This window comes from Anser cygnoides, chromosome 32 (genome assembly GCF_040182565.1).
Source record: "Anser cygnoides isolate HZ-2024a breed goose chromosome 32, Taihu_goose_T2T_genome, whole genome shotgun sequence".
Taxonomy (NCBI): Eukaryota; Metazoa; Chordata; class Aves; order Anseriformes; family Anatidae; genus Anser; species Anser cygnoides.
This window is the reverse complement of record NC_089904.1, coordinates 2,587,737-2,609,877: the sequence shown is the minus strand read 5'-3', so window position 1 is coordinate 2,609,877 and position 22,141 is coordinate 2,587,737. Positions and strand designations below refer to the sequence as shown.

The 22,141-nt window shown below is 56.9% G+C and overlaps 3 protein-coding genes across 4 annotated transcripts in view; 2 read left to right on the top strand and 1 right to left on the bottom strand.

The window, feature by feature from the left end:
* Positions 1–18,685, bottom strand: part of LOC136788012 (involucrin-like) — a 43,033-nt gene extending 24,348 nt beyond the window's left edge. Inside the window, exons 1-2 of one of the 2 annotated variants that reach the window (XM_066985521.1) lie at positions 18,436–18,685; positions 17,936–18,018 (exon numbers count right to left, since the gene is read on the bottom strand). Coding sequence is in view for 1 of the 2 variants with exons in the window: in XM_066985522.1 (XP_066841623.1) it covers positions 17,936–17,980 (45 nt within the window). In the remaining variant the exon portion in view is untranslated. The remainder of the gene's footprint in view (positions 1–17,935; positions 18,019–18,435) is intronic. The other variant, XM_066985522.1, reaches the window with a different exon arrangement.
* On the top strand, positions 7,348–9,906 carry LOC136788022 (RIMS-binding protein 3C-like). The gene has a single exon (XM_066985559.1). The coding sequence runs from the start codon at positions 7,583–7,585 to the stop codon at positions 9,887–9,889; it is 2,307 nt and encodes a 768-aa protein (XP_066841660.1). The 5' UTR covers positions 7,348–7,582; the 3' UTR covers positions 9,890–9,906.
* A 548-nt stretch (positions 18,686–19,233) lies between the features above and the next one.
* LOC136787991 (RIMS-binding protein 3C-like) lies at positions 19,234–21,540 on the top strand. Its single transcript, XM_066985436.1, has one exon. The coding sequence runs from the start codon at positions 19,234–19,236 to the stop codon at positions 21,538–21,540; it is 2,307 nt and encodes a 768-aa protein (XP_066841537.1).
* Positions 21,541–22,141: the final 601 nt, after the last annotated feature.

Here is a 22,141-nt window from a genome sequence, read left to right as displayed (position 1 = left end):
TCAGCAAGTTTGCCAATGACACTAAACTGGGAGGCACCGTTGGCTCCGTGGAGGGCTGAGAGGCTTTGCAGAAGGATCTAGACAGATTGGCACACTGGGAGATTAGTAACGGCATGAAGTTCAACAACGGAAGATGCCAGGTGCTGCACCTGGGACAGCGTAATGCTGGATGCAAGCACAGGCTGGGAGACGAGTGGCTGGAGAGAGCAGCTCAGCAGAAAGGGCTCTGGAGGTGCAGCTCCACAGCAGGCTCAGCGTGAGCCAGCAGCCAAGTCCTGGCAGCCACGAGGGCAAAATGCATTCTGGAGTGCATTCAACCCAGTAAAGCCAGCCGTTAATTGTCTTGCTGCATTTAATTATCTTAATTAATTAATTAATAATTAATTTTCTTGCTGTATTTAGTACGTGTGCAGCCTCACCTTGAGTATTGTGTGCACTTCTGGGCTCCACAACACAAAAGGGATGTGGACGTCCTTGAAAGTGTCCGGAGCAGGGCAACAAAGCTGGCAAAAGGGCTGGAAGCCACGTCCTGTGAGGACAGGCTGAGGTCACCTGGCTTGTCTAGGCTGGAGAAGAGAAGGCAAAGAGGCCACCTCATTGCTTTCTACAACTTCCCGAGGAGGACAAATGCAGAGGCAGGTGTCGATCTCTTCTCCCTGGTAACCGATGAAAGGATGCACGGGAATGGCACAAAGCTGCGCAAGGAGAGGTTCAGACTGTACCTGAGGAAAAACTGCCTTACCATGAGGGTGGTCAAACACTGGCACAGGCTTCCTGGTGAGGTGGTAACTCCCCATGCCTGTCAGTGTTCGAGAGGCATTTGGATGATGCCCTCAATAATAAGCTTTAACTTTTAGTTAACTCTGGAGTGGTTCAGCTGTTGGACTGGATGATCTTTGAAGATCCCTTCCGACTCGAGCTATTCTATTCCATTCTATTCTAAAATGACCGATCCCCAGTGATGGGACCAATCCTGGAAAGGATGTGTTGCATAACTCTCTAAACCCCCTCTTTTACCCTTTTATTGCTGAGCATGACATTACATGGCGTGGAACGTCTTGTTGGTTAGTACGGTTGCTCTGCCTGGTTATGTCTCCTCCCAACCTCTGGCTCACCCCACGGCCATTCACTCGAGGGGCGGGTGTAATAGACAAATATAGTGTAAATAGGTGTAAAAATAGGTGTAAAAGAACTAGAGAAGGCCTCGATGCTGTGCAAACACTGGTCAGCAAAAGCGAACAACTTCAGCGCACTACCAGCATCGTTTTGGCCACAGCTCTAAAACATAGCACCTTACAAGCTGCTATTAAGAATATTAACTCTATCCCAGCCAGACGCAGTACAGGGGAGCAGGCCACGGCTGGAGGCCTTTGGGGCTGTTCTCATCAGTTACAGCTCATCCATCCCACAGGCACTCTGTGAAGCAGGTGCCCGAGCCGCTTCCTCTTGTGGAGCTCCACATCACCCCAGAATGCCTCTGACAAGCAAGAGAATGGGAGAAGCCACCACCGCCTGAGGGAGAAGCAGCTACACCCCCCTCATTTTGAAAAGACTCGGACAAAGACTTGCATAAGTCTTTGCCAAGACTTATGACAAGATGCAGGTGAGAAAGAGCCTGACAGGGGGCTCATGCCCCAGCCCAACACTGGCTCTCCCTTCATGCGGCTCTCCTCTCCCCGTGCTTGGGATACTGGGGAATGGGCTTGCTCTCAGAACCCCTCCTATATCTGTCACGTCTCTGACCAGGCTGTGTGCGCTGGCGTGGGACAAGGCCACCTTAGTGAGGTGTTCCCATCCGTTCCCGGTGCTCCTGAGAGTAAGAGATGAGCTGCAAGCAGCAGCTGCAGGGCTTGGCCTCTCCCTCACACTCAGCCCTGCTCCTAGCTCTCTGCCTGTGTTGGTGCCAAGCAAGTGCTGCAGGCAGTAAGCATGATCTGGAGCAGGTGAGAGCAGACAGAGGCCTCTCTGGATAGAAAATTGCTGCTTATGACACTGATTCGTGGAAGAACTCCACAACTCAAAGCAAATGAATTATAAAGTAGGTATGTGGTTTATTTCAGCACCAGGCACATGCGGGACAGCTCCCAAAGGCATGCGCACCCCAACGCGGCAACTTGCTTGCGTTATAGACAGTAAAGAGTTACATAGGCATGAAGTTTCCCAATATGCCTATACATATGCATAACCTATCCCCGCGCGCAGTGCCTTCTGGTGGTGGTCGTCGGGGGGTCGTGGGGATGAAGGTTGGTGGCTCTTCTTCATCACCACTAGCCGACCCCCTGCCTTTGTACAGACTCAGCTGCTCCATGGCTCTTGTCCAAACCGCAAGGTCGGTCTTTTGAGACAGGTTTGGGTTTTTTTTGTTGTTTTTTTGAGACATGTTCACCTCGTTGCTTTCTACAACTTCCCGAGGAGGACAAATGCAGAGGCAGGTGTCGATCTCTTCTCCACACTCACACACTACAGCCTGCCCTGGGGGGGGCACACTACAGCCGGCACTGGGAGGGGCTGTCCTTAAGGTCAGTGGTCATTAAGGTCCCCTCCAACCCAAAGCATTCTAGGATTCTGTTTCTAAAAACACCTCTTCTGTTCCATCCCAGTAATAATAAACAGCACAAGCAGAAATCAGCTCTGCCAGCCTGGGGTGTCCCCATGCATTCAGGTCGTCCTCATCCCCCCGACACTCACGCTACAGCCTGCCCCATGGGAGGCCAAGGGGAGATGTTTCCCCTGCAGTTGCAGCTCTCCAGCAAAGGCCCTGGACTGAATGGAACAGGCGGTGCTGGAGCTACACCGGGGGTGCTTGGAGGGCTTGTAGGCACAGTAAAAGATGCATTTCAAACAGCCCAGCTGGGCCCTGCTCGTGTCCCGCAGCCCGAAGGAGATGCCAGCACGGACGCGCTTTGAACCAGGGCATTTACTGGGGTAAATCCAGGTATGGGGGGCAGTGACCCACCCCTGGGTGCTACTGACCACTGGTCAATATGCAGATCCCTGAGGAATGCCACTCGTTACTGGTTTCTGCCTGGACACTGAGCCTCTGACCGCTACTCTTTGAGTGCAACCATCTCGCCAATTCCTTACCCACCGAGTTGTCCGTCCATCCGATCCATGTCTCTCCAGTTTAGAGATCATGGGGGACAGTGCAAGTGCTTTGCACGAGTCCAGGTAGATGATGTCCGTTGCTCTTTCCCTACCCACCAATGCTGCAACCCCATCATAGAAGGGCACCAGATTTGTCAGGCATGATCTGCCCCGAGTGAAGCCGTGTTGTCTGTCACCAATCGCCTCCTTATTTTCTATAGCCCTCAGCAACAACTTCTCAGGTACGACGGACAGTGGGTGGTGAAGGCTGTGCACCCCCACAAAGGGAGGAAGGCTTGTAGCTCCCAGGTCTTCCATTTTCCCCTTTTTAGAATGGGGGCTATGTTTCCTCTCCTCCAGTCAGTGGGAACTACTTAAACAGACTTCCACAGCCTCTCCTGTATGATGGCCAGTGGCTTAGCAAGTCCACCGGTTCCCTCAGGCCCCGTGGACGTAGCTCACTGGGAAACTACTGGTGGGGACATGGGAGTTGAAATAGTGAGGGGAAAGGGGGACATATGGGAGTGGGGGCACAGGCGAGTGAAAATGGGGGGCACGCTGGGGGGCACGGGGGATTCTCAGGGAGCCTGTTGGTTGTGCTCCCAGATGGCTGCACGACGGCGGTGCTGTAGCGCAGGTTTGCGCTTTTGTTCCAAAGGGCAAAGTGACAGCGGAGCCCAGCAGAGCCTTCTCTTTGAGGCCCCTGAAGCTCTCCTGCAGGCAGCCAGGAGGGGACAGCTCACTCGAGGCCACACCTGAGGAGAAACAAGGTGCTTGTGGCAGAGCCGGGTGAACGATGGCGGCAGCAGGCACGGTGGGCCTGCAGCAGGCTTCCAGAAGCAGCAATGGTGTGAAATGCGTCACAGCTGGCACAGACCGCTGCCCCGAGCACACCTGGGCCGTTGGTCCAAAGGGGAAAGTGGGTTCTGAAAGAGCCGGGCCTTTCCAAGCAGCTCGTAGCAGGGAGCAGAAGCTTCACAAGTTACAGGCTGAGCAGCCTTTCCACAGCCCCCTGACGACTTTTTCAGTGGGGATCCAGCCACCCCTCTAGACCCTGCCTGGTCATACCATCCCCACCACGGTGGGTATGGTGTTCTGGGTCTGCCTGGGATGGACTCAACCTTCCCCACAGCAGCCCATGCAGCACTATGCTCTGTACTTCTGGCTAGAACTGACTTGATATTGCACCAATGTGTTTTGTCTACTGCTGAGCCGTGCTGGCACAGCATCAGGACTCCCACAGCGCCCTCCCTCTGCCACCCCCCAGCCCCAAATCCAGTCGGCTGGCTGTGGGCAAGAGGTGGGGAGGGGGCATTGCCAGGGCAGCTGACCCAAAAAGACCAAAGGGATAGTCCATACGGCAACGTCACGCTCAGCAATAAAAGCTGTGGAAGGGGAGGGAGAAGGGGGGGAGACACAGGGGACACAGATTCCTTGGTCAAGATCTTTATTTATTCCTCCGATTCCTCCGTTTCTTCCTTCCTCTCCTGCTGCAAGATCTCAGCTCATCATCGCTATCCTGCAGGAGATCACGTAGCTCTGGAGGCACAGTTGTCACCAGGTCATCGTCTGAAACTTCTTCTACCAAATTAGAGGGGACAAATCCTCTCGTGCCATCCGTCAGCTCTCCCACAAACCAGCCGTCTTCATCCATGTCTCCATAGACATAGACGTATTCTCCCGCAGTCAGAGGAAGCTCTGCTTCGGGGTGCTCATTAGGACCCTCGAAAGGATCGTAGCTGTATCGAGCTAAAAATTTTCGAAGTTTTAGCGATTCTTCTTCCGAGGACTGCAGGATGAAGGACACATGCTCTGCTCCTGCTTCTTCGTTCCCATGCACAGGGCCCTGGTCTGAAAGAAGGCGGCACCCAGGACTGTTGTGTGCGGCATCTGATGTCCAGGTGCTTGTGTGGGATGCCGGGACCTTGGTTGCCTCCTCAGAAACATCAGAGCTGTCTTCGCGGTTGCAAAGGTCATGGGACTGCTCTGCATAGGCCTGTGCTGTGGGAGAAGATGTCACCTGTGGTAGTCCTGAACCGACACGGTTGGATTCTTTTCTTTTTTCTTGCTCAAGTTGCTGAGAGAGCAGCTCCCATTGTTGACTTTGGTGCTGATTCTGTTTCTCTAATTCTCTCAGCTGCGCTTGAGACGCTTGCGTGTCTTCCTCATGTGTCCTTCTTTGCTCTGCCCAAGCCCTCTGCAAATGCTCAACTTCCTCTTTCTTCTTCTGCAGCAGTCGCCTTGTTTCCTCGAGGTCGTTCTCCTGTTGTTGCCTTCGTCCTGCCAGTTGTCTCATGGCTTTCAGTTCACAACCCAGATCTTGCAGTCGTGTTTGAAGACGTTTGGCCTCTCCGATGGCAGAATTTCGCTGCTCTGTCACTTGCACGAGTTTCCCCTTCAGAGCAGCGTTGTCAGATCGAACCTCGTCTATCCGCTCCTTCTGCCCACGGAGCTGAGAATTTTCTTCTGCGCGCCTGGCATTTTCATTTGTCATCTCTCTCAGACGCACTTTCAGCTCCTCGTACCTTTGCTGCAGTCTTGAGCGTTCCTGATCCAGGTTCCTGTGAGGCCTAAGTTTTGTCCCAGCCTCGGTTTCCGATTCCCCTCTCTGCTGCTGGTCGACCTGCTCTGTCTTTGCAGCAGTCTTTCCAGATTTCAGGTCGGTCTCTTTCAGTTGCCTGGTGTTTTCTTTCAGGTGCTTGGTAAGGAGGCCTAGCATACTAGTCTTCTGCTGGAGCCTCTCCACCTCCTCCCCCAGTTCCAGAGCGCTTTCCTTCCCCAGAAGGCGGGTCTCCTCTTGAAGGACACCGCATTGCCTCTGCAGGTCCTCCAGGGCATGCTGCAGATGAGCTTTCTCCTGCAGCAGCTGGCTGTCTCCACTGCCAGGTGGGCAGGCCTCTTGTTGCGCTGCCACCTGAACACCCACGTCTGTGACCGCCCGCCCGCAGCTCTTCCCTTCTCCCTGGAGGTGAGCTTTTAAGCTGGAGTGGGTTGTCTGCTGCCCTCCTCCCCCAGCAGCACCAGATGCACCGGGGCTCTTCGAAGAGCAGGTCCCGGTGGTCCCTGCGCCCAGGCGAGTCTGCAGGCGGTGCCAGGCCGCAGCCCTGTCTTCGCTGTGGGAGGCAGACGGCCTCCCCTCAGCCTGCTCCAGGATGTACTGCTGGAAGAGCCTTCTCTGCAGTTCCAGTTCATTTTGGAGGCTTACGATGCGGGCGGTCTGCTTGCTGTCCTTCCGCCAGTGGAGCTGCCTGTGGACCTCCTGCAGCTTGCTGCGGGCCTCGCTGCTGCTGCTGCAGCCGTGCCTCACCAGCTCCTCGGCCAGCTCCTGCTGCAGGTCCCGCGCCTGGCGGACGGCGTCGTCCCGCTGCTCTTGGAGCAACTCCTGTGCCTGGCGCCACTCGGCCTCCTTCTCACGCAGCAGCTGACGGATCTCTGTTGCCCGCTGCTTCTGGCTCAGCTCCCACAGCCGCTGCAGCTCCCGTGCCCGTTGCTGCTCCCATCTGGAGCGTAGCTTCTCAGCCAGAAGCTGCCGCTCCTGCTCTGCCATCTTCTTTATCTGGCGGGTTTCATCAGCAAAGCGGCGGTGCAGCTCCTGCGAGTGGAGACGCTCGGCCTCCAGCTGGGCCCGCAGCGCCTCCAGCTCCTGCCTGTGCTCCTCCTGCTGCACAGGCCTGCTGGGGGGTCGCGCTGGGCCCCGACGGGATGAGGGGTGACTGTGCGCCACGGGCCCCTGGCCCACACCACCCCGGATCATGGCTTAAGGGATGAGAACGATGAACGTTCACCAAACGCTGCCAGCAATAGCCACCAGCGATCGCACGGCCTGGACCTCTGAGGGACAGCAGCCTCTGAGCCCTCAGCAGACACCGGCTCCCAGCACCGCGCAGCAGCAGAGGTCGCCTCTGCCACTGGCCCGGCCTGGGCGAGCGCGGCCTTATATAGTGTCCGGGTGATGACGTCATAAAGGAGGGGTGACGTCATATGACCTTATATGGTGCGTGCCCGCCCGGACACACCCCGACAGCCTCAGCGCAAGGGGTGCAGAGGAGGGAGGTGAAGGGTTGTTAACGAGTGCAGACGGAGCCCCCGCGCAGGTGCGCAACGAGAATGTGTCTGTGAGGCCTCAGGCACGGGCACAGCTTACGGGTCTGGACCACGTCTGTCCTTTAGTGGGGGAAGCGTGGTAGTGATGACATACAGCATTACACAGCCATTAGCATGGGCTGTTAACGAGGGTTAACAACCCCTAGAAGGGTTGTTAACGAGGTCATATGACGTCATCCCTCCTCTATGACGCCATCACCCGGACACTATATAAGGCCGCGCTCGCCCAGGCCGGGCCAGTGGCAGAGGCGACCTCTGCTGCTGCGCGGTGCTGGGAGCCGGTGTCTGCTGAGGGCTCAGAGGCTGCTGTCCCTCAGAGGCCCAGGCCGTGCGATCGCTGGTGGCTATTGCTGGCAGCGTTTGGTGAACGTTCATCGTTCTCATCCCTTAAGCCATGATCCGGGGTGGTGTGGGCCAGGGGCCCGTGGCGCACAGTCACCCCTCATCCCGTCGGGGCCCAGCGCAACCCCCCAGCAGGCCTGTGCAGCAGGAGGAGCACAGGCAGGAGCTGGAGGCGCTGCGGGCCCAGCTGGAGGCCGAGCGTCTCCACTCGCAGGAGCTGCACCGCCGCTTTGCTGATGAAACCCGCCAGATAAAGAAGATGGCAGAGCAGGAGCGGCAGCTTCTGGCTGAGAAGCTACGCTCCAGATGGGAGCAGCAACGGGCACGGGAGCTGCAGCGGCTGTGGGAGCTGAGCCAGAAGCAGCGGGCAACAGAGATCCGTCAGCTGCTGCGTGAGAAGGAGGCCGAGTGGCGCCAGGCACAGGAGTTGCTCCAAGAGCAGCGGGACGACGCCGTCCGCCAGGCGCGGGACCTGCAGCAGGAGCTGGCCGAGGAGCTGGTGAGGCACGGCTGCAGCAGCAGCAGCGAGGCCCGCAGCAAGCTGCAGGAGGTCCACAGGCAGCTCCACTGGCGGAAGGACAGCAAGCAGACCGCCCGCATCGTAAGCCTCCAAAATGAACTGGAACTGCAGAGAAGGCTCTTCCAGCAGTACATCCTGGAGCAGGCTGAGGGGAGGCCGTCTGCCTCCCACAGCGAAGACAGGGCTGCGGCCTGGCACCGCCTGCAGACTCGCCTGGGCGCAGGGACCACCGGGACCTGCTCTTCGAAGAGCCCCGGTGCATCTGGTGCTGCTGGGGGAGGAGGGCAGCAGACAACCCACTCCAGCTTAAAAGCTCACCTCCAGGGAGAAGGGAAGAGCTGCGGGCGGGCGGTCACAGACGTGGGTGTTCAGGTGGCAGCGCAACAAGAGGCCTGCCCACCTGGCAGTGGAGACAGCCAGCTGCTGCAGGAGAAAGCTCATCTGCAGCATGCCCTGGAGGACCTGCAGAGGCAATGCGGTGTCCTTCAAGAGGAGACCCGCCTTCTGGGGAAGGAAAGCGCTCTGGAACTGGGGGAGGAGGTGGAGAGGCTCCAGCAGAAGACTAGTATGCTAGGCCTCCTTACCAAGCACCTGAAAGAAAACACCAGGCAACTGAAAGAGATCGCCCTGAAATCTGGAAAGACTGCTGCAAAGACAGAGCAGGTCGACCAGCAGCAGAGAGGGGAATCGGAAACCGAGGCTGGGACAAAACTTAGGCCTCACAGGAACCTGGATCAGGAACGCTCAAGACTGCAGCAAAGGTACGAGGAGCTGAAAGTGCGTCTGAGAGAGATGACAAATGAAAATGCCAGGCGCGCAGAAGAAAATTCTCAGCTCCGTGGGCAGAAGGAGCGGATAGACGAGGTTCGATCTGACAACGCTGCTCTGAAGGGGAAACTCGTGCAAGTGACAGAGCAGCGAAATTCTGCCATCGGAGAGGCCAAACGTCTTCAAACACGACTGCAAGATCTGGGTTGTGAACTGAAAGCCATGAGACAACTGGCAGGACGAAGGCAACAACAGGAGAACGACCTCGAGGAAACAAGGCGACTGCTGCAGAAGAAGAAAGAGGAAGTTGAGCATTTGCAGAGGGCTTGGGCAGAGCAAAGAAGGACACATGAGGAAGACACGCAAGCGTCTCAAGCGCAGCTGAGAGAATTAGAGAAACAGAATCAGCACCAAAGTCAACAATGGGAGCTGCTCTCTCAGCAACTTGAGCAAGAAAAAAGAAAAGAATCCAACCGTGTCGGTTCAGGACTACCACAGGTGACATCTTCTCCCACAGCACAGGCCTATGCAGAGCAGTCCCATGACCTTTGCAACCGCGAAGACAGCTCTGATGTTTCTGAGGAGGCAACCAAGGTCCCGGCATCCCACACAAGCACCTCGACATCAGATGCCGCACACAACAGTCCTGGGTGCCGCCTTCTTTCAGACCAGGGCCCTGTGCATGGGAACGAAGAAGCAGGAGCAGAGCATGTGTCCTTCATCCTGCAGTCCTCGGAAGAAGAATCGCTAAAACTTCGAAAATTTTTAGCTCGATATAGCTACGATCCTTTCGAGGGTCCTAATGAGCACCCCGAAGCAGAGCTTCCTCTGACTGCGGGAGAATACGTTTATGTCTATGGAGACATGGATGAAGACGGCTGGTTTGTGGGAGAGCTGACGGATGGCAGGAGAGGATTTGTCCCCTCTAATTTGGTAGAAGAAGTTTCAGACGATGACCTGGTGACAACTGTGCCTCCAGAGCTACGTGATCTCCTGCAGGATAGCGATGATGAGCTGAGATCTTGCAGCAGGAGAGGAAGGAAGAAACGGAGGAATCGGAGGAATAAATAAAGATCTTGACCAAGGAATCTGTGTCCCCTGTGTCTCCCCCCCTTCTCCCTCCCCTTCCACAGCTTTTATTGCTGAGCGTGACGTTGCCGTATGGACTATCCCTTTGGTCTTTTTGGGTCAGCTGCCCTGGCAATGCCCCCTCCCCACCTCTTGCCCACAGCCAGCCGACTGGATTTGGGGCTGGGGGGTGGCAGAGGGAGGGCGCTGTGGGAGTCCTGATGCTGTGCCAGCACGGCTCAGCAGTAGACAAAACACATTGGTGCAATATCAAGTCAGTTCTAGCCAGAAGTACAGAGCATAGTGCTGCATGGGCTGCTGTGGGGAAGGTTGAGTCCATCCCAGGCAGACCCAGAACACCATACCCACCGTGGTGGGGATGGTATGACCAGGCAGGGTCTAGAGGGGTGGCTGGATCCCCACTGAAAAAGTCGTCAGGGGGCTGTGGAAAGGCTGCTCAGCCTGTAACTTGTGAAGCTTCTGCTCCCTGCTACGAGCTGCTTGGAAAGGCCCGGCTCTTTCAGAACCCACTTTCCCCTTTGGACCAACGGCCCAGGTGTGCTCGGGGCAGCGGTCTGTGCCAGCTGTGACGCATTTCACACCATTGCTGCTTCTGGAAGCCTGCTGCAGGCCCACCGTGCCTGCTGCCGCCATCGTTCACCCGGCTCTGCCACAAGCACCTTGTTTCTCCTCAGGTGTGGCCTCGAGTGAGCTGTCCCCTCCTGGCTGCCTGCAGGAGAGCTTCAGGGGCCTCAAAGAGAAGGCTCTGCTGGGCTCCGCTGTCACTTTGCCCTTTGGAACAAAAGCGCAAACCTGCGCTACAGCACCGCCGTCGTGCAGCCATCTGGGAGCACAACCAACAGGCTCCCTGAGAATCCCCCGTGCCCCCCAGCGTGCCCCCCATTTTCACTCGCCTGTGCCCCCACTCCCATATGTCCCCCTTTCCCCTCACTATTTCAACTCCCATGTCCCCACCAGTAGTTTCCCAGTGAGCTACGTCCACGGGGCCTGAGGGAACCGGTGGACTTGCTAAGCCACTGGCCATCATACAGGAGAGGCTGTGGAAGTCTGTTTAAGTAGTTCCCACTGACTGGAGGAGAGGAAACATAGCCCCCATTCTAAAAAGGGGAAAATGGAAGACCTGGGAGCTACAAGCCTTCCTCCCTTTGTGGGGGTGCACAGCCTTCACCACCCACTGTCCGTCGTACCTGAGAAGTTGTTGCTGAGGGCTATAGAAAATAAGGAGGCGATTGGTGACAGACAACACGGCTTCACTCGGGGCAGATCATGCCTGACAAATCTGGTGCCCTTCTATGATGGGGTTGCAGCATTGGTGGGTAGGGAAAGAGCAACGGACATCATCTACCTGGACTCGTGCAAAGCACTTGCACTGTCCCCCATGATCTCTAAACTGGAGAGACATGGATCGGATGGACGGACAACTCGGTGGGTAAGGAATTGGCGAGATGGTTGCACTCAAAGAGTAGCGGTCAGAGGCTCAGTGTCCAGGCAGAAACCAGTAACGAGTGGCATTCCTCAGGGATCTGCATATTGACCAGTGGTCAACAGCACCCAGGGGTGGGTCACTGCCCCCCATACCTGGATTTACCCCAGTAAATGCCCTGGTTCAAAGCGCGTCCGTGCTGGCATCTCCTTCGGGCTGCGGGACACGAGCAGGGCCCAGCTGGGCTGTTTGAAATGCATCTTTTACTGTGCCTACAAGCCCTCCAAGCACCCCCGGTGTAGCTCCAGCACCGCCTGTTCCATGCAGTCCAGGGCCTTTGCTGGAGAGCTGCAACTGCAGGGGAAACATCTCCCCTTGGCCTCCCATGGGGCAGGCTGTAGCGTGGGTGTGGGGGGGATGAGGACGACCTGAATGCATGGGGACACCCCAGGCTGGCAGAGCTGATTTCTGCTTGTGCTGTTTATTATTACTGGGATGGAACAGAAGAGGTGTTTTTAGAAACAGGATCCTAGAATGCTTTGGGTTGGAGGGGACCTTAATGACCACTGACCTTAAGGACACCCCCCCCCAGTGCCGGCTGTAGTGTGCCCCCCCCAGGGCAGGCTGTAGTGTGTGAGTGTGGAGAAGAGATCGACACCTGCCTCTGCATTTGTCCTCCTTGGGAAGTTTTAGAAAGCAACGAGGTGAACATGTCTCAAAAAAACAACAAAAAAAACCCAAACCTGTCTCAAAAGACCGACCTTGCGGTTTGGACAAGAGCCATGGAGCAGCTGAGTCTGTACAAAGGCAGGGGGTCGGCTAGTGGTGATGAAGAAGAGCCACCAACCTTCATCCCCACGACCCCCCGACGACCACCACCAGAAGGCACTGCGCGCGGGGATAGGTTATGCATATGTATAGGCATATTGGGAAACTTCATGCCTATGTAACTCTTTACTGTCTATAACGCAAGCAAGTTGCCGCGTTGGGGTGCGCATGCCTTTGGGAGCTGTCCCGCATGTGCCTGGTGCTGAAATAAACCACATACCTACTTTATAATTCATTTGCTTTGAGTTGTGGAGTTCTTCCACGAATCAGTGTCATAAGCAGCAATTTTCTATCCAGAGAGGCCTCTGTCTGCTCTCACCTGCTCCAGATCATGCTTACTGCCTGCAGCACTTGCTTGGCACCAACACAGGCAGAGAGCTAGGAGCAGGGCTGAGCGTGAGGGAGAGGCCAAGCCCTGCAGCTGCTGCTTGCAGCTCATCTCTTACTCTCAGGAGCACCGGGAACGGATGGGAACACCTCACTAAGGTGGCCTTGTCCCACGCCAGCGCACACAGCCTGGTCAGAGACGTGACAGATGCAGGAGGGGTTCTGAGAGCAAGCCCATTCCCCAGTATCCCAAGCACGGGGAGAGGAGAGCCGCATGAAGGGAGAGCCAGTGTTGGGCTGGGGCATGAGCCCCCTGTCAGGCTCTTTCTCACCTGCATCTTGTCATAAGTCTTGGCAAAGACTTATGCAAGTCTTTGTCTGAGTCTTTTCAAAATGAGGGGGGTGTAGCTGCTTCTCCCTCAGGCGGTGGTGGCTTCTCCCATTCTCTTGCTTGTCAGAGGCATTCTGGGGTGATGTGGAGCTCCACAAGTGGAAGCGGCTCGGGCACCTGCTTCACAGAGTGCCTGTGGGATGGATGAGCTGTAACTGATGAGAACAGCCCCAAAGGCCTCCAGCCGTGGCCTGCTCCCCTGTACTGCGTCTGGCTGGGATAGAGTTAATATTCTTAATAGCAGCTTGTAAGGTGCTGTGTTTTAGAGCTGTGGCCAAAACGATGCTGGTAGTGCGCTGAAGTTGTTCGCTTTTGCTGACCAGTGTTTGCACAGCATCGAGGCCTTCTCTAGTTCTTTTACACCTATTTTTACACCTATTTACACTATATTTGTCTATTACACCCGCCCCTCGAGTGAATGGCCGTGGGGTGAGCCAGAGGTTGGGAGGAGACATAACCAGGCAGAGCAACCGTACTAACCAACAAGACGTTCCACGCCATGTAATGTCATGCTCAGCAATAAAAGGGTAAAAGAGGGGGTTTAGAGAGTTATGCAACACATCCTTTCCAGGATTGGTCCCATCACTGGGGATCGGTCATTTTAGAATAGAATGGAATAGAATAGCTCGAGTCGGAAGGGATCGTCAAAGATCATCCAGTCCAACAGCTGAACCACTCCAGAGTTAACTAAAAGTTAAAGCTTATTATTGAGGGCATCATCCAAATGCCTCTCGAACACTGACAGGCATGGGGAGTTACCACCTCACCAGGAAGCCTGTGCCAGTGTTTGACCACCCTCATGGTAAGGCAGTTTTTCCTCAGGTACAGTCTGAACCTCTCCTTGCGCAGCTTTGTGCCATTCCCGTGCATCCTTTCATCGGTTACCAGGGAGAAGAGATCGACACCTGCCTCTGCATTTCTCCTCCTCGGGAAGTTGTAGAAAGCAATGAGGTGGCCTCTTTGCCTTCTCTTCTCCAGCCTAGACAACCCAGGTGACCTCAGCCTGTCCTCACAGGACGTGGCTTCCAGCCCTTTTGCCAGCTTTGTTGCCCTGCTCCGGACACTTTCAAGGACGTCCACATCCCTTTTGTGTTGTGGAGCCCAGAAGTGCACACAATACTCAAGGTGAGGCTGCACACGTACTAAATACAGCAAGAAAATTAATTATTAATTAATTAATTAAGATAATTAAATGCAGCAAGACAATTAACGGCTGGCTTTACTGGGTTGAATGCACTCCAGAATGCATTTTGCCCTCGTGGCTGCCAGGACTTGGCTGCTGGCTCACGCTGAGCCTGCTGTGGAGCTGCACCTCCAGAGCCCTTTCTGCTGAGCTGCTCTCTCCAGCCACTCGTCTCCCAGCCTGTGCTTGCATCCAGCATTACGCTGTCCCAGGGGCAGCACCTGGCAGCTTCCGTTGTTGAACTTCATGCCGTTACTAATCTCCCAGTGTGCCAATCTGTCTAGATCCTTCTGCAAAGCCTCTCAGCCCTCCACGGAGTCAACGGTGCCTCCCAGTTTAGTGTCATTGGCAAACTTGCTGAGGACCCATTCCTCTCCTGCACCTAGATCTTTGATAAACATGTTGAAGGTAATTGGCCCCAGAACTGAGCCCTGGGGAAGACCGCTAGTGACTGGCCACCAGCCAGATGTAGCCCCACTCACTAAGAAACTTGAGGTTGCGCGCCAAGAAACGTTTCCCGCATCGGGACAAGAGGTTCCCAGCAGGCCCAACAGACCTCTCATTCGTACAGCAGGCCAGCATGTATGAGTTGTGCGCTCAGTAGTGCCCAGATAATGATGGGGTGTGCCAGGCCCCTGTGTGCACTGCACCCTGTAAGGCTGGGCTGACTTGTGGTCACACTGAGGTCTGTTTGATGCCCTCTGCTAGCCCCACACACTGGTAAGCTGCCAAGCAGCCATTCAGCAGGCATATTTGGCTTTGCTCCATCACTGTTTTCAGCAATAAATCTATTGCTGCTTCTCTCTTAGGAGTGAAGCGCATCATTCCTTTTGCGACACATGGACGAGCACAGATTTCTGAGCTGGGATTCAGTGCTGCTGCCCACTGGGACATGGCTGTCACTGCTCTGGGGCTGGTGCCAGAAGTGAGTTGTGGAGGGACGCTTCCCAGCCCTCCATTAGCACCCAGGGGTGGGTCACTGCCCCCCATACCTGGATTTACCCCAGTAAATGCCCTGGTTCAAAGCGCAAGGAGCTGTGAGGACCAGTTCAGTCCTGACTTGTTCCTACCATCTTCTTTAAACCCTTCCCTAGACTCTATGCCATGCTGGGAACAGCAGCCCCCGCTCAGCATTGGGGTGAGGGGCTGCTCACCCCATACATATCCACTGCTCGGGATAGCAGGCAGGTGAGGAAGCTGCCATCAGCGCACCCCAGGACCCTCCCGGATTGCTGATGTCTTGCGGTGTTATCCCTCCAGCACACAGATGGTGCTTGAAGTCCCCCGGGGCCCTGCAAACGTGAAGTTTCTCCTACCTATCTGTAGAGGGACTCAGTACTTGTTTTTTTCCTGGTCAGTTCCCTTTCTTGCACAGGCACAGAGGAACTGGGTAGAGCAGCCTCGGTTTTATTTAGAGGAGATGTCAGTGGGGCAGCACGCCCTCACTGACCAGAGACGGGGTCTCTTCAAGGAAGTGTGCCAGGTCAGTGAAGATGTCTTCTGGCAGCACATGAAGCAGCAGGTGGAAGAACTCCCGGTCGTAATAGGAGGCGTAGAGCACCGCGACACCGAGCATGAAAGCGACGGCCAGCTCCACGCACACAAAGATCAGGCAGAATGTCCTGTGGGGCAGAAAAAGAGCTGGAAAAAGGGCAGGCTGGACGCATCCCGCACCCATGCCAGAGGGGGCTGTTCTGGGAGCCCCACAGGCTGCCCCTCCAGGCATTTCTCATTGCTCATTCGGACAGGCTTGGACGTGAGCCTCCACAAGCCCAGGAAGACACCTCGGCATTGGGCAAACACGCCGCAGCAGGCGTCCTGGCCATCCCAGTCGCTGCAGGGGAACCTGGGTGGGCACAGGGCACCTGAGGGGACACTCACCACAGCCAGGAAAAGGCACCTCTTCTCCTCGCCAGTTCCTCCGTCTTCTGTAGGTCAACACAAGGTAGGGACACTTGTCAGGCCCCACCGCACAGTCCGGGCTCGTGCCCAAGAGCAGGAGTTACCTGCAGGAGCACAGCCCGGGCCTGGACCAGGCGCTCCATTTCGCTCCTGTCCCTAGGGAGCCCCGTGCTGGCGGGGGCAGGGGCAGGGGTTGTCATGGGCTCTCCCCCTTACCAGTCGTGCTTCCAGCACCTCTGACATCACACACCCCTGTGCCACGGCCTCCAGTTCCATCTGCTGCTGCCTGCAAGTAACAGGGTTTTTGGTTGGGTGAGTGCAGAACTCCATCACCACGGGGGCTCCCCAGCAGCACGTGCACACCCCAGGACCGGGATGGGGCTCCTCTGTCACGCCAGGTGCTGATCAGAACTCGCTCCCACACTCCATCCCTGGTTGCCCGGCTCCAGCCCTGGCGGTCCCATTGCTCCGCTGGGTGCTGCGGAGAAGCCCCTGGGTACAAGTGTGGGGCAAGGGAGGGGAGGGGGGCAGTCCTCACTCACCAGGCATGTTCTATTTCCTTCTCTTCTTTATCCTCTTGTAGATGCGTTAATTCCTGACGCAGCACCTGGGAGACAGAATTGTTGACTCCCTGTGCCCGCTGCAGCCCTCCTCCACATCACCCACCCTGTGCCAGCGGGCACCCCCACGGTTCCCCTTGGCCCCTGCACGCTACCTTTCTCTGCTCCTCCTCCTCCCGCAGCTGCTCTTCCAGTTGGGCAATGTGCTGCAAAACAACAGGCACAGCATTCTGGACAGCGGTGCTGGGACCCAGGGACCCTCACTGCTCTCCAGCTCTGGGGCCATGCCGTCTAGCTCCCCCACTGCCCCAAGGCACAGGGAGACCTGGCGACTCACAGAGACAGGCACAGGGAAATGATGTCCCCCCCCCTTCCCTCTCCACCGCATTCTGGCACAAATGTCTGGCCCAGCTACACCGCTGCCTGAGGCCGCTGGGCTGCACAGAAGCAGCGCTGGCACCCCCCTCTCTGACCCTCTAAGGATGGGCCAACTTCTGCCCTCTGCCTTGCAGCCCACCTTCAGTTCGTCAGCTGTTGCTTCCTTCATTTTCAGCTCAAGTTCCTGTGGGAGAGGAAGGGAAGAGGAGCAGCCATCAGGGCACTGGGGCACTGCTGTGAGATCTCTGCCTGGCTGGAGATCCTTGCCAGTGTCCCCTCCTGGCTGCCCTCGGGCACCGCGTCCCCTCTCCTACCCAGCCCTGCAGGCACTGAGGGGCAGGAAGAGGGACCCCCGGACCCAACTCCTCCATCTGGGCAACCATCCCTCCAGCTGCTGGAGCTCCAGACCCATGGGAAGGACACTCATAGGATCACAGAACCATAGAAGGGGTTGGGTTGGAAAGGCCCTTCAAGAGAATCAAATTCCAGTCCCCCTGCCGTGGGTAGGGACACCTTCCACTAGACCAGCTTGCTCCAAGCCCCGTCCAGCCTGGCCTTAAACACTTCCAGGGATGGGGCATCCACAGCTTCTCTGAGCAGCCTGTTCCAGTGCCTCACCACCCTCTGAGTGAAGAATTTCTTCCTTGTATCTCATCTAAATCTACCCTCTTTTAGTTTAAAGCCATTACTCCTTGCCATGTATCACTGCGCTCCCCGGCTTTCTCCAGCTGTAGGTATCGGAAGGTTGTTCCAAAGGTCTCCCTGGAGCTTCCTCTCCACATGGCAGGATATCCTTGCCATTCTCCTTGAATTTGTCATTGATAAGATCATCGCCACCAGCCATCTCTTCCTACCTCAAGACTTCTGTGATTCTCTGACTCTGAGGGTCTGTGAACTCACCTTCAACGATTCCACCAGCTCCTGAAGCTGGGCCACGCAACGTTTCTGCAAAGAGGAGTGGGAGAGAGGCACTTAGCCCCTGACACTGCCCTAGCTGTCACAGCTGAGGGACACGGACAGAGGAGGGGACACTGACCTCTCTGGTGAGCTCCATCGGGTGCTCCTGGAGCTCGCGGGGCATTTCTTGGCTCCCGGGGTAGCCGTGAGGATCTCTGCCGCCTGCAGGAATGAGGGTCCATCAGTTTCCCCGTGCACAGACAGACACCCGCCTCCCACGTGACACCATGGCCCTCTGCCACTGCCCGACGCCATCGGGATAGCACCGGCTACGGGTGTACATGCGGGCCTACATGTGCTCCAAGACCCCTTCATGACCTCCCCCCCTCGCGCCTGCACCTGCACAGCGTGCACAGGGCTGCTTGACCCGTGGGCCTCTGTGAGGCCACCTCCAATGTCAGCATCCCACCCTGTGATGTTACCAGTGCCCACAGCCCCTGGGACCCCTTTCCTTTGGCCCCCCTGCCAGCCTCAGCAGCACACACGGCTGCCCCACGTGGCCCTCCCTCGCGGCCCCAAGACAAGTAGAGGCCAGGCGCTGCGCCCAGGCAGCCGGGGGGGCTCCTGCCTGCCCCTCACCGCTTGCAGCCTCACACGGAGCCCTGTTCACGCCCTCGCCCGCCTGCGGGCTGTGCGGTCTCCGGGGAGGTTACTCTGCCCTCACCCTCTTCTGGGTGAGCGATCCACCAGCGATCGCACGGCCTGGACCTCTGAGGGACAGCAGCCTCTGAGCCCTCAGCAGACACCGGCTCCCAGCACCGCGCAGCAGCAGAGGTCGCCTCTGCCACTGGCCCGGCCTGGGCGAGCGCGGCCTTATATAGTGTCCGGGTGATGGCGTCATAGAGGAGGGATGACGTCATATGACCTCGTTAACAACCCTTCTAGGGGTTGTTAACCCTCGTTAACAACCCATGCTAATGGCTGTGTAATGCTGTATGTCATCACTACCACGCTTGCCACACTAAAGGACAGACGTGGCCCAGACCCGTAAGCTGTGCCCGTGCCTGAGGCCTCACAGACACATTCTCGTTGCGCACCTGCGCGGGGGCTGCGTCTGCACTCGTTAACAACCCTTCACCTCCCTCCTCTGCACCCCTTGCGCTGAGGCTGTCGGGGTGTGTCCGGGCGGGCACGCACCATATAAGGTCATATGACGTCACCCCTCCTTTATGACGTCATCACCCGGACACTATATAAGGCCGCGCTCGCCCAGGCCGGGCCAGTGGCAGAGGCGACCTCTGCTGCTGCGCGGTGCTGGGAGCCGGTGTCTGCTGAGGGCTCAGAGGCTGCTGTCCCTCAGAGGTCCAGGCCGTGCGATCGCTGGTGGCTATTGCTGGCAGCGTTTGGTGAACGTTCATCGTTCTCATCCCTTAAGCCATGATCCGGGGTGGTGTGGGCCAGGGGCCCGTGGCGCACAGTCACCCCTCATCCCGTCGGGGCCCAGCGCGACCCCCCAGCAGGCCTGTGCAGCAGGAGGAGCACAGGCAGGAGCTGGAGGCGCTGCGGGCCCAGCTGGAGGCCGAGCGTCTCCACTCGCAGGAGCTGCACCGCCGCTTTGCTGATGAAACCCGCCAGATAAAGAAGATGGCAGAGCAGGAGCGGCAGCTTCTGGCTGAGAAGCTACGCTCCAGATGGGAGCAGCAACGGGCACGGGAGCTGCAGCGGCTGTGGGAGCTGAGCCAGAAGCAGCGGGCAACAGAGATCCGTCAGCTGCTGCGTGAGAAGGAGGCCGAGTGGCGCCAGGCACAGGAGTTGCTCCAAGAGCAGCGGGACGACGCCGTCCGCCAGGCGCGGGACCTGCAGCAGGAGCTGGCCGAGGAGCTGGTGAGGCACGGCTGCAGCAGCAGCAGCGAGGCCCGCAGCAAGCTGCAGGAGGTCCACAGGCAGCTCCACTGGCGGAAGGACAGCAAGCAGACCGCCCGCATCGTAAGCCTCCAAAATGAACTGGAACTGCAGAGAAGGCTCTTCCAGCAGTACATCCTGGAGCAGGCTGAGGGGAGGCCGTCTGCCTCCCACAGCGAAGACAGGGCTGCGGCCTGGCACCGCCTGCAGACTCGCCTGGGCGCAGGGACCACCGGGACCTGCTCTTCGAAGAGCCCCGGTGCATCTGGTGCTGCTGGGGGAGGAGGGCAGCAGACAACCCACTCCAGCTTAAAAGCTCACCTCCAGGGAGAAGGGAAGAGCTGCGGGCGGGCGGTCACAGACGTGGGTGTTCAGGTGGCAGCGCAACAAGAGGCCTGCCCACCTGGCAGTGGAGACAGCCAGCTGCTGCAGGAGAAAGCTCATCTGCAGCATGCCCTGGAGGACCTGCAGAGGCAATGCGGTGTCCTTCAAGAGGAGACCCGCCTTCTGGGGAAGGAAAGCGCTCTGGAACTGGGGGAGGAGGTGGAGAGGCTCCAGCAGAAGACTAGTATGCTAGGCCTCCTTACCAAGCACCTGAAAGAAAACACCAGGCAACTGAAAGAGACCGACCTGAAATCTGGAAAGACTGCTGCAAAGACAGAGCAGGTCGACCAGCAGCAGAGAGGGGAATCGGAAACCGAGGCTGGGACAAAACTTAGGCCTCACAGGAACCTGGATCAGGAACGCTCAAGACTGCAGCAAAGGTACGAGGAGCTGAAAGTGCGTCTGAGAGAGATGACAAATGAAAATGCCAGGCGCGCAGAAGAAAATTCTCAGCTCCGTGGGCAGAAGGAGCGGATAGACGAGGTTCGATCTGACAACGCTGCTCTGAAGGGGAAACTCGTGCAAGTGACAGAGCAGCGAAATTCTGCCATCGGAGAGGCCAAACGTCTTCAAACACGACTGCAAGATCTGGGTTGTGAACTGAAAGCCATGAGACAACTGGCAGGACGAAGGCAACAACAGGAGAACGACCTCGAGGAAACAAGGCGACTGCTGCAGAAGAAGAAAGAGGAAGTTGAGCATTTGCAGAGGGCTTGGGCAGAGCAAAGAAGGACACATGAGGAAGACACGCAAGCGTCTCAAGCGCAGCTGAGAGAATTAGAGAAACAGAATCAGCACCAAAGTCAACAATGGGAGCTGCTCTCTCAGCAACTTGAGCAAGAAAAAAGAAAAGAATCCAACCGTGTCGGTTCAGGACTACCACAGGTGACATCTTCTCCCACAGCACAGGCCTATGCAGAGCAGTCCCATGACCTTTGCAACCGCGAAGACAGCTCTGATGTTTCTGAGGAGGCAACCAAGGTCCCGGCATCCCACACAAGCACCTGGACATCAGATGCCGCACACAACAGTCCTGGGTGCCGCCTTCTTTCAGACCAGGGCCCTGTGCATGGGAACGAAGAAGCAGGAGCAGAGCATGTGTCCTTCATCCTGCAGTCCTCGGAAGAAGAATCGCTAAAACTTCGAAAATTTTTAGCTCGATACAGCTACGATCCTTTCGAGGGTCCTAATGAGCACCCCGAAGCAGAGCTTCCTCTGACTGCGGGAGAATACGTCTATGTCTATGGAGACATGGATGAAGACGGCTGGTTTGTGGGAGAGCTGACGGATGGCACGAGAGGATTTGTCCCCTCTAATTTGGTAGAAGAAGTTTCAGACGATGACCTGGTGACAACTGTGCCTCCAGAGCTACGTGATCTCCTGCAGGATAGCGATGATGAGCTGAGATCTTGCAGCAGGAGAGGAAGGAAGAAACGGAGGAATCGGAGGAATAAATAAAGATCTTGACCAAGGAATCTGTGTCCCCTGTGTCTCCCCCCCTTCTCCCTCCCCTTCCACAGCTTTTATTGCTGAGCGTGACGTTGCCGTATGGACTATCCCTTTGGTCTTTTTGGGTCAGCTGCCCTGGCAATGCCCCCTCCCCACCTCTTGCCCACAGCCAGCCGACTGGATTTGGGGCTGGGGGGTGGCAGAGGGAGGGCGCTGTGGGAGTCCTGATGCTGTGCCAGCACGGCTCAGCAGTAGACAAAACACATTGGTGCAATATCAAGTCAGTTCTAGCCAGAAGTACAGAGCATAGTGCTGCATGGGCTGCTGTGGGGAAGGTTGAGTCCATCCCAGGCAGACCCAGAACACCATACCCACCGTGGTGGGGATGGTATGACCAGGCAGGGTCTAGAGGGGTGGCTGGATCCCCACTGAAAAAGTCGTCAGGGGGCTGTGGAAAGGCTGCTCAGCCTGTAACTTGTGAAGCTTCTGCTCCCTGCTACGAGCTGCTTGGAAAGGCCCGGCTCTTTCAGAACCCACTTTCCCCTTTGGACCAACGGCCCAGGTGTGCTCGGGGCAGCGGTCTGTGCCAGCTGTGACGCATTTCACACCA